Source organism: Pezoporus wallicus, unplaced genomic scaffold, assembly GCF_028554395.1.
Source record: "Pezoporus wallicus isolate ANWC-B61680 ecotype Strahan unplaced genomic scaffold, APGP_CSIRO_Pwel_v1 contig_5542, whole genome shotgun sequence".
Lineage (NCBI taxonomy): Eukaryota > Metazoa > Chordata > Aves > Psittaciformes > Psittacidae > Pezoporus > Pezoporus wallicus.
The window spans coordinates 420,686-435,178 of record NW_026640165.1 but is presented as its reverse complement, the minus strand read 5'-3'; the positions used below and the strand labels follow the sequence as shown (position 1 = coordinate 435,178).

Sequence of the window (14,493 nt, the reverse complement as noted above, 5' to 3'; positions counted from 1 at the left end):
AGAAAGATTTAGTGATTTAGATGCAAATATCATATTAAGATATATGCAGACCAGCAAGGTAGATTGACATAAATGACGTTTTATGGTCTGTTTCTGTCCCTAAACATTATCATACTGAAATGTTGCAGTGAATGATATGACGTATTAAGTAAAGAAAAGAAAACCACACAGCAACTTCCTAGATTTATTACAGGACATCTTTTTAATAAGCGTGTTCACTGGAGATAATATCAGACTTCATAATAACTACTACAAAGGATATACGTGATGACACGACAGTAGCATGGAATCTCAGAAACCATGTTCACTGTGCCTGTCCACCCTCAGATGTGCATTAGTAAATGCTAATACAGTTAATGGCATTTGTGCAGTGAAAAGGAAGTGTAGTTCTTATTTTGAAGAGAATTGGAGTATGATAAAGGGTAGTGTTAAGGAATGACAATTTCAAACAAGCAGCCCTATATATAATGTAAGAAGTGATGCCATAGGGAAAGACACCAAAGAAAGTAAAATAATTGCTTGGAAGGCTGTGTGTTCATCACATATATTGAATATTTTAGGAAGCTAGAGAGATCTTTGAGAATTGTTGTATGCTTTAAAGTTTATAAGGATTTTACTGGATAGGAAGAAAGGAGACATAAAAATGATCAGAAAAAGGGTTCATCCAGCACAAATAGGCAAGAAAATTATATAAGCAATGACAGAAAAGGTAGATGTCTTATAAAAACTTCTAAGGGCAAATAAGGATATTAATGACTGATGATATTCTTGTCATTAACAATAGCTTTAATTAACAATATCTTTAACTTGTTGATCTAATAGCAAAATAAATGAAAAAATAAGGTAAACTTGTTATTGTGAAGATTGATTCATATTTATTTCTGGCTTGAGTAGAACAAAAATCATCCATTAATAAGCAACAGCATAATTAAAATGGAGTTGGCAAAACATCAGGCCCGGCTGCATTATTTTGTGGAACTGAAGAGAGTTTAGGTCTGTATGAACACAGAAATCCTGCTGCGAGGAACAGCTTGTGTTGCAGGTATGAGTACTTTCATGTCACACAACCCTGCCTGCCTTTACAGAACCAAGCAAGGTGCTAAAGGATCAAGGAGACCATTGCCCCAGTCCTCTATGTAACTTCGGACCATGTAGCACTGTTCTTTGGGATAAGGACCATACTGGGAGATTTGTGAATGTGTAAGTTAGTTCTGACTGACTAGAGAAGAATCTCGGAACGGTAAAACCTAAGAGATGGAAAAGATGAAGGATGTTGTTCCCTCCTAGTGCAAAATCACTCCTTTCAGCATGGTTCCCAGAATTTCATACAATTTCATACTCAATGCCACAAATTATAGGATTGGGATTCCTTTGTTAAGAAACCACTCTACACTCTGACAGATGTCTCCATATGAAAGTAAATCCTGAGAACTGGCCGACACTCTCTTTTTTATTTGATGGCTTTTGCCTGAATGTTTGTAGAAGCCCCTTTAGGTGTGTTTTGTACCTTGTAAAATGTAATAATGCTCTGAAAAAAAAAAAAATGCAAAACAGACTGCAAGCTCTCAGGCTTGACCAGAGCAGTATTTTACAGAACAGACTGGAGTGTAGAGCTGACTTATTGTTCCTTGGCTTATATGTCAGTGAGAATAATGCAGCCTTCAGGCAACACATTGACTCTTTCTAGGGGAATGTTCAGCCTCTATCATTCAATAGCAACTTTGTTTACCAGTAGAGAGAAAGTATTTGCAGGAGTCTAAATAAAAGCATTAATTTTCCTTTTCATCTTCATCTGACTGCTAATGACAAGGAGATTAGACTTTTTCATAGTCTGCAGAGTAGAATATACCTCTCTCCACATCTCGTTTGTGATGCATTGATGAGCAGCAGCTAATGGCTGCTGGCTTTTGAACCCTAAGCAGAGTGTTTGTCTGGGAGCATTTAAGCATTTGTGTTCCTGTAATTCACTTTTCCTTTACATTAAAAAATAGTTCAGGGTTCAGAGGGGAAAAAAAAAAAAGAGTTTTCTAGTGTGCTTTAAGAGTATTTTCTTATGCTGTATTCCCTATCTAACCCTGTACACACGCTTTACCCACAGATCTATGGATGTCAGTAGTACAAATTGATGTTGCTGGAACATGTGTTTCATTTGCATTATGCTAGCTCTTTTTATCTGAATGGAGGCTCGTTTTGCTTAACAGTTAACCATTACGGTGTTCAATGAGTTTGGTTCGTATTTTTCCACTGACATCAGAACCATCACCAAATCTTTGTTCCCTTCTTATATTCCAGGTCCTCTACTTGAAGATGACATTTCCTTCCCACTTCTCTCATACTTCCCTCCCTTCCAGTTTAGCCAAAACAGGACATATTTTTCTGTTGGCTTAACCTTTCAGTAGCCTTACTTCATCCACAGAAAATTTTAACCTTTTACTCCAAAGGATGCCTCATTCTCCCTCATCCCATTGACACAGAGCCCCACAATGACCCCATTGACTTTTGAATTCCCCATTACTTTCCTCAGAATTCTCACGCTTCCAGTTTGACTGTTGCCTTTCTCTCTCTGAATCACTTTGTATTGTGTACTTTGTGTACACAATACACAAAGTATTGCGTACAAGGGATAGCCTTGTCTTACAAGGCAAGCATCATGCTTTTCCTTACTTTTTCTCATATTGTATTTGCTCATGCCTCTCAGTTTGTGAACTCTGTTGAGCCCCGTTTCCATTCTTTGCTTAGCACAATTTGTCTCTTGTAAAGCTCTGTATAAACTTAGGGTGCTAGTTAAAAATCAAATAATAAATTAATTTACTTCTTTTAAAAAAAGTACACAATTATTATTCAAGCTAAGATGCATTTTGGAGCCACACAAATATTGATTTTCAATTTACAACCACCCAACTGTGTGCCTAAGAAACATTTAAGACAATGAATCATGGTTTCAAAAATGAACTAAGATGACCTTTCTTTCCCCTCTCAGTCTGAAGTGTTGTATGATTACTTTTAAATTGTGAACATTTTGTATCTTTGCACTGTATAGCTGCTCTGCATCACATCAGTTTTTTAGCTTTGTCATGTTATGCAAGGAAACTCCATTTGACTTCAGCCATGCTGCTTTAGGCCTGCTTTACAATCCATATTGTTTTAAAATAAGTCATTCTATAAATTGCTAAAAAAGGCAGATCTGAAAATATTTACTACAATTGGTTTTGTGTGATGTTTTGAATTTCTGTTATTCTGGGGACCTTAACTGCACCACTTGAAGATCAATACACTCTCTTTTGCAATAAAATATAAATGTAAAACAGGAATTATAGTGAGATTAAAGTCTAGATTTATCACTCATTAAATGGTACCTTCACAGCCTTTTGTCGTATTCAGCTCTGGAATTTGAATTACAAATCAGATGAAAGAATACCTGAGGCAAAACTGGTTTGAGCTTCTCAGATCCTGTAAAGATCTGGGAAACATAACTGCTCCTCAACAGAAAGTCTTTGTTTATAAGAACATCATTTTATCCAATAGGAAGTGTCTGCTTAATTTCATCTTTAGTTATTTTAAATGAGTGATCAGTAGCACTAGTATGTGTATTCAAAATTTCCTTCATTTCAGTCCTTTGATAAGCAGGGTTTTTTGTGACATACTGTGTATATAACTGAAGGGCTGTTTTAGGAAAAATTCTCACATCAAAATTTTTATTCTTTAATCACATAAAGAATTAGTTATATTTTTAAAAATGCAGAAGTCAAAGGGGTTAGCGAATGTAAATGTTCCAAGTTTGTGCTATACACGTGTCTTTTGGCTGAATGCTAAAATTTTGAATAATAACTTCAGAAAATATCACTAGTGACTGTGTGTATCCGGGGCTGGACCACCTTCGACGGAAAGCCTCTTCCAAAGAGTGATGCCAAGAAACCCGGGTTAAATGACAATCTAGTCTTTCATTTTCTGAGGTCTAAACTGCTCTTGTTAAGAGAGGAAGGACTCTTTCAGTTGAGTTATTTTCAAAGGCAAATGAAATCTGCTTGGTCAAGTAATGAGTCTGCCCATGAGGTGGCCTGACATGACCATCCCCCTCACAGATGGGCGCTAGCAGAGTGGCTCTCAGTCACACCTGTATTCACAATGGATCATCCCTTTGTGATGATCTGAACTAATAAAAAGGGGTAATAGAGAGCATCAGAGACAGCAGTCTTATTTTAAGCTTAACCTCTTACAGCATCCAGAATATCTCAAATCCTATGCCTTAATGTACTTCTTTTCCTACAGGCAAAATCCAGAACAGCTTTCATTGCTCAGACTGGGAAATAATACATTTCTTCTGTGCAAGTAGTATTCAGAAGTTTTCCAGAGAAATTTATACATGCCTCTATAGATAATTTTCTTGTATAAAAAAAAATGGAGCAAGTGAGCCACATAAAGAGGAAAATATTTCACATCTGCATGTCTGCGATTTCTATTCAGCATCAGACTCTTGAGAATGCCTTTGCTCTTTGCTGCAGTAAAGATTTCAGCGGTTCTGTGATTGTTTTCAGTGTTGTCTATATGCATATATGTGTGTGTATATATATATATATATATATATGGTGAATGGATGGAGTAAAACCTGTTGGTCTTCCAAGTTGTAAGTAAGTTAAAGGTTTCTGTCTGAGCTAAATCCAGACTGCTTACCATCCTTTTCTGGTCTACAGATACCTACGTTGTTTCTTGCTCAGTCTTCTTAATCACCAACTTCCCCGTGAAAGGTTGCAGTTTCATTACAGTGTCACACCTCCATGCAAACCCAGGGTTTAAGGAGAAAGCAGGAAGAGAAAAAAAAAATTCATGAGATTTTTGTTAGACATCCCATTCAGATGGCTATGTGTGAGGGCTCTACACAGACTGCTGCATTCATTTTTATGTGTATTTTTAATCTATTTTTAATCTGTCAGATGTTACGACGGAAATTGCAGTACTTCAGTAACTTTTTTTGCAAATATGCTGAAAAAATCAGGGGTACTGATACAGTTTAAGTCAGTGCCCAACAAGAAACACAGAATCTTCAAAAGAATTCTGACTTCAAAACGATCTTTTTTTATTGTTCTATTTATCAAAGAACAAAATACAACTAGAAATACAACTGCATGGGTGAGGTGCTGAGAGGCAAAAGAGGTTGCTGCTTCCCTGAAGTTTACTTACATGCACCCTTTTTACCTCCATGAAAGAAGTATAATTTACTTTGAATTTAAGATTGGGCAAAGCAATAGATGTAGTAGCTACCAAGGAGTATCTAGCACACTGCATAGTCACCTTCTAGACTTCCTCACGTTTATCTTATATTTCACCGAAACTCCTGTTGCAAAGTGTTAGAAGAAGGCTACTTAATAAAGTTTTGTCATTTAACCCCATGCCCCCCATCCAGTGTGTCATTACAATATTCTACTGTTTTCTAGAAGACAAAGACCTATTGGGGAATTGACTCATCAATGCATGTAAAAATGTGCTTTAAAATAAGTGTTTGATTCAGTGATTTGTGGGATCAATCTGTTACTTGTTGTCCTAGTAGTATTAGGATTTTTTTCTCCCAACAATATAGCTAGTAAAATGTTGTCCAGTGCAGTATGAATGGTCAAAGTGTGGCATGTTTACCTTGCTATTTCTTTTGTTCAGCCTAATTCCTACTCTCTTTGTCAATCACTGAATTACTGATTCTTAATCCAAATTATTTAGAATATCTCATAATCCTAGAATAGAAGTGATCTTTCTTACCTTGCCATACAACCATTTCTGTCTTTCACTTATTACTGATGCTAATTTTAATTAGAGTATGTATTTTTCTTTCCTGTTATATTTTTATAACTTTTGATGTATATCATATTTTTAATAATTAAACTCTTGGTATGGTTTACTTAAGACAACATGTACTGTGCAATTTTTTTTTTTGTGCTAAATCAAATTTTAATGCTACAGTTAAGCCCTGATCATGCAAGATATTCATGCATTGTGTGTCTTTGTTCTCCACAGCCCCGACAGAAGCTCCCTTACATCCTCACCTAGGTATGTGATTTGTCATTCTCAGAATAACTAACTTTCTTATAATAAACAATCTTTAAGGTCATATGAAACTAGCTCTAGGGAATTCAAATAAAAATGAAGCTCATATAAAGTGAATTGATTTATGTCTAATTCTGATTAGTTGTTTTTCTCACTATTATTTTTATTACTGTTTATTTATTGCCTTTGAGCCCTTGCAGTGCAAGTACATCGCATTGCAGAGCTTTTCGTCCTAGCTGTGTATTAGAGCATCTGTTTGCATGAGGACTAGAGGGCTGGAGCACCTCTTCAGTGAAGACTGGGAGTGAGTTGGGATTTTTCAGAGAAAAGAGGAGAAGAAGAGAAGGCTCTGGGGAGACCTTATATCAGTCCTCCAGTACCTAAAGGCGCCTACAAGAAGTCTGGAGAGGGACTTTTTGCAAGGGCCTGTAGTGACAGGACAAGGGGGGATGGCTTTCAACTGCCAGAGAGGAGACTGAGATGAGATATTAGGCAGAAGTTCTTCCCTATGAGGGTGGTGAGGTGCTGGCAGAGGTTGCCCAGAGAAGCTGTGGCTGCCCCATCCCTGGCAGTGTTCAAGGTCAAGTTGGATGGGGCTCTGACAAGCTGGTCTAGTGGAAGGTGTCCTTGTCCGTGACAGGGAGTTGGAACTGTATAATCTTAAGGTCCCTTCCAACCCAACCCATTCTTTGATTCTGTGACCTGCAACCCCCAGTGTAGGACAGTGCTGTCACACCAGTGCTAGGAATCTGGGAGGAAGGTTTTGTCTCAGTGTAGCTCTGAGGGCACTGCTTCTCATGCTCTCCCAGTAGGACACAGAGCATGCAGCAGAGCTCCGGCCCTGCACTCACCAACCCATGTATTTCAATTTGATTAGTCCAGGACAGATTCTGGCATCATTGCTCAGTCTGAATAGCAAGTGACAGTTACTTCATTCATTTAACAAAAGTATTGGTGGAGAAGGGCCTGTTTAATACTAATACAAGTTCCAGAGTTTTGGCATTTGGGGTTCTTTATTTTTTTTGGTCATTATATGTAAATGGTACAGTAAATCTAGGGGAAAAATTGGAGTCCAGATCTTGCAGACTGGGACATTCAAGGCCAGGCTGGATGTGGTTCTGAGCAACCTGATCTAGTTGAAGATGTCCCTGCTCATTATAGGTAGTTAGACTAGATGACCTTTGAAGGTTCCTTACAATCCAAACTATTCTATGATTGTATTATTCTATAATTCAGTTTATATTCCTGAAACAAGCTAACCCTTACTGCCAGCTCCATTTATGGCAGCAGATAAATTCCAATGAGATTATAGATTTTTGCTTATGACTTATCAGAATGAGTCCCCTGACTATTAGAAATGCAGTACACTCACTAGGACATCTCATCTTGCCTTGTGCCAGTGTTTCCAAAATCTGGCTTTGGAGGGATGTTTTTTTGAATGTTCAAAAGAGCAAACAATTTAGAGCAAAAGTTCTTTACTTTAAACACTTGGTATCAGATGTTTCTATCCTGTGTCGCTATAAAGAATAGAATAAGAAATGTGATTCTGTTGTGTATCATGAATATATCTATTGGTCATGCTATACCCAGATAAACACATCAGTCTCAAGATGATGGCTGCATCTCTTCATAGCCATCACACTTTGGTGATAGATTGGGACACTTCTTAATTTTATGTGATACTACGATCCAGAGTAAGAAAAAAAACCCTGTAACTGAAAACCCCTGCTTTTGTTACTAGCATAGCTTAAAACATGATTTCCTCTTTTTAAAAGGCTTTACTAAAGCTGTAAGTAAGGCAACACCTATAAACACTGGATGATGGCAGGGGGGTTGGAACTAGGTGATCTCAAGGTCCTTTCCAACCCTAATGATTCTATGATTCTATGATTACACTGGATATTTTTTTCATATAGTGCTTTCTTTTCTTCGTAGCTGAAATGCACAGTGACAGCATTATCCTACGAGATGACTTTGACTCTTACCATCAGCAAGAACTGAATCCTGCCATGTGGTGAGTTTCAGACTTCTGCTTTCCTTTATATACATTTGAGTAAATTAAGGCATTTTAGTTATTACACAGAAGTACTTGTATTATGTTAATTCCTAGATATCACAGCTCACATTAGTGTAAGTTTATGTGTGGTTTTGCTCCATTGGGACCTAAATATCTTAGTTTATTAATTAATTGATTAATGAGTGACTGAGAAATTTTAAGCCCATTGAAGTGAGTGACAAATTCTCATTGACTTCAGATTTTGAATTAATCCAAACAGAGAAAGGAGTAGACCTGAGCTCAGTAAAAGTTTTTGTATGAAGATTCTGATTTCTTAAAATCATAGCTTTTGATGGAGATGGTGATGAATTTCAGTAATTAAACTTTGTTTTTTCCAATTATTTTATTTTTCTTTTTTATTTCATGTTCATGTAGTACATATTTCTGGTGAAGGTACTATAGCAGAAACTCCTTATAAACTGAAATCAAATATTTTTAAAGTATCCAAACGAAAAATAATGGCCTAAATTAAATACTTCTATCTAAAATTCAGCTGCTGAAAACATGTAAGGTTGATTTTTTTTTCCTTGCCTTTGTGGAAGGCAAACTTTTTAGAAACTTTTGTATTGTATAGGAAGGAAAACCCTTCCCAGCTCTATACAGCAGCTCCCAATTTCTGTTTTTTTTTTCAGTCAGGGGGATTCCTGAGTAATGTAATGAATATTATCACATTGGAAACCGCAAGCACAAGTTGTTATCAGTCTTTAACCAGTAGGGACTGTTGAAAGATCTTGGGATTTCACATGCATAACAAGGCAAGCACAATTCAGGATCAGTCAAGCAGAAACTTTGTTAACTATGATCATAGTGAGAGAACACTCTGACAGCATCACCCCCCTGTTCCCCGTTCTCTGCCAACTGATTGCAGAGACCCAACCCATACACTGTATCGGGAAACAAGGAAAGAGATGAGGAAAACCAATCAGTTCTATGTTAATAGAAGCAAGCATCAATCCCTTGGAGGGTTGGACTCCTTAAATCACTGCCACAGTTCTGAGGACTTGAACAGTAAATAATAGGACAATATGGAAAGGTAGCTGCTGGCAGAGCCAATGGGAGTGGCACACCCAGTGTTCTATTAGCTCAGAAGTGGGGAGTTGGAAACCATCACAGACCGTTAACTTTCAGTCAAACAGAATGTTCTCTTAGCAAAGCTTACTCTTAGTCAGACCCCTAAATCTTAAATATTAGTGATTTTGCCACCACAATAATCACGGTGATACAGTACCGTTTCATATGATGTATGAATATATGTCAAAAAAGGGGAAGTTATAGGTCGCTTGCAGTACAAAACTGATGTAAAATTGATACAAAACTGTATAGTGAATATACCTATTGGTCATACTGTACTGAGATAAACACATCTATTTGTCTTAAAATGTTTTGAAGGTTGGAGTCTCTCTTTTTTTTTTTTTTATGTGAGATTGTTACTGAGTTTTCTATTCCTTCCAATCCTATTTCAGAAATACAACTGATTTGATTGATTTAATTCATACAAGGCACAGAAATATTTTACTGGGCTAGTTTCTCTTGTTCAATGAAATTCTTGATGGATGTTTTAGCATTTCTTAGTTAGAAATACATATGTTCTGTGAAACCTGACTTCATTTTACTTTTCATTAAGACCTGTCACAGATTTCCATCTCTGCAGGCCTTTTACAATTTCACCATCTTATGTAAAAACTTTGTGGTTTATGAAATTTTATGGATATTTTTCTTTTGCACATACTTACTGTAATACTTTTTAATATGTGCCTGCTTATTTTTCCTCCTTTTGTTTCTTTTGTATCATCTTTTAAAATGTTTTTCTGGACAGATGCATTAAGGACCTTCAATATTATAATACAAAAAAACCCTCTTTCTTTATGGAAATGAATAGATCAAGGACTCTTAATGGGTTACAGAATAGCTGCCAAGGTAGATAGCTTTAGCAGCAGTGTGTTAAATGGACTTGAGTGGAAAGAAATTAGAGAAGGCATTATTTCCTTCCAGATGTCTCGTAACTCAGAGGGTCTGTCTGTTGGGAGCCTCCAAAATTTATTTATCTTTTACTCTCTTATCTTTAAATTCATCATTGCTTTATAGAAATCTCAACAGAGAACATTCAAACTAAAAGAGACCCCAGTCTCCTGCTCCTTTTGTTCCCAGGATTTGGATTTGGTCCCCCTGAAATAACCTTGACCCACCTAAGTTGGTAGGTGAGTGCAGAGAGGTGTGTGCTGGGAGAGAGAATCACAGAGCTCACCACTGTCCTGAGACAGATTTTTCTGTAATCACACCAGAAATCCAACATCTGTAGCAATGCTAAGTAGAAGTGGAGCCCAAATAAAAGAAAACTGTAATGAGATGTCATGAGCTTTTCTGCACAAAGGATTTCTACAGTACCTCTGCCTCCAATGAAGACCTGCTTAGTGGCAGAAAGCTCATCTCATTTGATTGTCTAGTGGGAGTTAAATCAGGGATTATTAACAGTTTATGTCATCCACCCTAAAATTGCATTTTTTCCCCCTGGCAGCTGCTGAAATGCCATCTTTACCGCAAACAATTGCAGTAACTGCTAGAGCAGTATTTCTATCCCTGCTTGGTCCCTGGTCTGCTGTGCTCAAAGTGTGTGGTAGCAGCTGCCATGTGTGCACAGATACCCCAGCAGTGCCGTGTCACCAGGGGCCAGTTACACTAAGCCACTCTAATAATTTCTTAAACCATTATTTGTGTAAAGACGAAAAGTGTTTGTATTTTCCTATGATCTTTTCTTCACAAATCCTACATAACCCTGGCTTGCATGTGATTAATATTGTCCTGCTCCTCCTGATCCCCATTCTGGCATATGCAAGGACATACAGTCCAAATGCACATGCAAAGCATTTTATAGCTTCTGTGTGTGTCTAATTTTATGAGTCCCAGGAGAGCCTGTGTGTCACTCCATCACTGGGAGAGGCCTCACATCAAATAAATATTTTGCACAAGGGCACTGTATGATTTCAAGAGTGACTGCCTGGTTTTGATGGATTTCTGCTGTTTCAAATGCATTAAAAGATACATCCTACCCGGCAACCATCTGTTTCTTTGGAGGCTCAGGAGAAGAGAAGAAGAGGCTTCAAGGGTTTAATTGGAGCTGCAAGGGGAAGAGAAAGGGAAGGTTTGGATGGGCTCTTTGCAAACGGAAAAGTCACAGTATCTGGGAGTAGATTCCTGACCTAAATTACAGTTTAGTGATTGAAAGAAAACACGAGAAACTGCTGAAGTGGGAAAGGACAATGAGAAGAGGAAGCAGCAGGAGAGCAGGTATAAGGAAAAGGAAGTAGGGAGGGTTTCTGTGCTTGGAACGCAGGAATGGGAGCATGTCTCACTTCTCATTTTGTTGGGACTCAACCACCACGAGAATTTTCTTGTGTGGTGTGTCCCACTAATTATTATATTCTTTTCTTCCAGCATGCAGTAATGTCAGAATATGATTATTTCCATAGTCCCCAACCTGTAGGCACAAGTCTGCTTACTTAAGCACAGAGTTCCCCATTTCTTGGGTATCATTTGCCACGAACTTTACAAAAATCTCTTTGGCTTGTGAAACAAATATGCTTTACACATTCATAGATGTCAAATGTATTTTATGTCTAACATGTATTAGCTGTGGAAGTTAAGGTAGGTGACTCCTACTCCATGCTAAATCTAGCTCCAGCAGCCATGCTGAGCAGTTCACAGCTGACTTGTGGAACCAATTAAACAATAGTGTTTAGTGCATTTTTCAATGAAAAGTCTAATAGTATGGGTGACTGGTGGTCCATGAGACTTGCTCAAAGCTGGCAGGAGTGTGTTAGTTCAGAAAGCTCAGGAGCCATGGAAGTAATTTATTTCCTCTGGAGGAAAGGGGAATCTGCACCATGTACTACTTGCCAGGGGAGGGCTGTGGAATGGCTGGATGAGAAGAGGTTCAATATGGGTGGTATCTGGAAGACTGTCCAGGTCATTGAGCACCTGTTTCTCTGACCGTCTTGCCTTCATGTAACCTCATGAAACTGCAGAGGAGAATATATAAAAAGTGCCATGTAAGAAATAGGACAAACAAGAACAAATCTAGGAAAACAAAATGTTTAAATCTGTGATAAATGATTTAATGTTGAGTCAAAAAGGGGGAGAAGAAACATAAATTAGTAAAGAGGTGCTGGCATTAATGTATGTTTCTGTAGAAAACAGTTTAAATAGTGGTGCTGCAGACAGCACAGGATTCAGTACATTTAAAAAAGAAAGACCGTACAGAAGCTTGTTGCTGGCCAAACTCCCTTTCCCAACTCAATGCCATGTTTCATCTCAAAGCCAAACAGCAATCACAGAAAAAGAAAAGAAAAGCCTAGCATTTAAAATCAATCAATAAGAAACAGGTTCCGTCACTTCTTCATGGCATAGGAGAAATGGAGAGGTACAGTGATATTTCCAGTGGCAAAGAGGAGGAGGAAAGCTTTGTGACAGGAGAGAGAAGTCCTAAAGTGGTTTCAAAATTGCACTAAAACTGTGGGATTAAACTTCAGAAAGATTTATGTTTAAAAATCTCTTGGCAGCTTGAGATGTTTATCTCCTTTATAGTCCAGACATCACAAAAGACATCAGTCAATATAATGTCCACAAACTCAGGTACTGTAGAGGGAAACAAGATGACAAATAGGGATGAGGAAACAGCAGATGTTTCCCCTTCAGCAAAGTGAAGAACAATAGCAGAGAGAGATGGGACTCTCTAAGCCAGAGATGAGAGGGATGGCATGTCTGCAGAGAAGACATCTAGATGAATATGACACATATCAGCATCGGCAGTGAGTACCAGCTGTGAAGAGAAAGCTGAAGTGATTTCATCTTGCTAAGATTTTAGACCAGGCAGGTGAGAAGGATAATATGAAAAGCTATATGAAAAGCTGCACCTAGCAAGGTGATTAATACTGTCTCCTGTTTGTATAAATGAAAAAGAAGATAACCTTCTTCTCTATACCAGGAGAGGAGCAAATTAGATCATTTCTAAACACGTAATGCTATGACAATGATCTCGGGAACAGCAGATCAATTACCTTATTCTTCATGAATTCCTGTCAAGGTAATGAGCAATTTATTGTCAGACGTAATGAATTTCAAAGAGACCCCAAAGGTTTGAATCAGGATTGCCAGCAGCCATCCAATTTCTTATGAGAGGAGTCATCCTAGTAAAGATGAGTGATGATGAAAGAGCTGCATTAGAAGGACACTGTTTCTGGATTTTCAGACAGTATTTCATAGTCCACATTACAGAAGTAAACAGGTGAACAGCTGAATTACTTTGCATTCATTGAAATGTAAGAATAAAAAAATGTAAATACCCCTTGTATTATCTATCCTGACATTTCACAAGGGATGATATAGTACCTCCATTGTATTTATAGTCAGAGTTTTCCTACCATACCTGTCTTTTTCTGCATATACCAGGAGTTCAGTCAGATGCTTTACTATAAAATTCCAAAATATAGGGGCAGATAATGAAAGTAATTCTCATAAATAGCTAGAATCTTACAGAATTGCAGGTATTCTTCTAGTTCCTGTCCCTCTGTTCTTCAGTTATCACAGTTAAGGGATTAAGTGAAATTTAGATAGCAGCAAAAGACATCTTCCATGAACTCCATTTCTGTACTTTCTCTTAAAGTACAATTTCATTCACTCAACACTCTCTTCTTGGCTTATATTGAGAAATAAAATTATAGGCCAACTGTGGCTTCTATAAGTAAATATTCACTCCTTGAAGTCAATAGGAACTACATTACTTTATTAGAGGATTTAATTTTGTTGCTTAAATTCAAAGTCCTAAATGCTGTTAGTGTGAACTGCTGAATGACTTTATTGACGTGCATATACAGGAAAAAAAAATCAAGGACTTTTTACACCTGACTTCATTTCAGGTAGTGGAGCTAAAACCAACCTTTAATAAAACCCCAGAATAAGGGAGAGATTTGGAAAGTGGGAATAAGGCATTCATCTTTGACTTCAGTAATGGAACTGGGTATAAGAAAGCCCAAGGATTCACCCAGGACCAACTGAAGAGACCCAGAATAACAAGTGCAATCAATTATTCATCACACCTATGCATCTGAAAACCTACCATCTACCACTCAGCGGAGCTCAGTGCTCATCAGACCTGCAGGGTATTGTACAATGCTCAGAGTTAACCCATTCTGCCAAAAGTTATCCACACTTGGCTGCCCTGGGGAGCCAGGACAGTGGTGAGGAGCTTGTATGCTGTGGGAGCAGGCCAGGAGGAAGCTTCATTTAGTCAAACACATATGTCAAAAATTAATTTAAACAGTATTTCTAACCACTACTTAGGTTTGCAGTGGCCCATCCTCCCTTCCTCATGCCTTTTGGATGCAGGGCCCCTGCAGGGAAAAGCTGTC

General features: G+C 37.8%; 1 protein-coding gene across 2 annotated transcripts in view; it reads left to right on the top strand.

Moving 5' to 3' along the window:
• RELN (reelin) overlaps positions 1-14,493 on the top strand; it is a 283,813-nt gene that overhangs the window by 114,025 nt on the left and 155,295 nt on the right. For both annotated transcript variants that reach the window (XM_057417876.1, XM_057417875.1), the window contains exons 5-6: positions 6,004-6,036; positions 7,969-8,047. In XM_057417876.1, the coding sequence (XP_057273859.1) occupies positions 6,004-6,036; positions 7,969-8,047 (112 nt within the window). The remainder of the gene's footprint in view (positions 1-6,003; positions 6,037-7,968; positions 8,048-14,493) is intronic.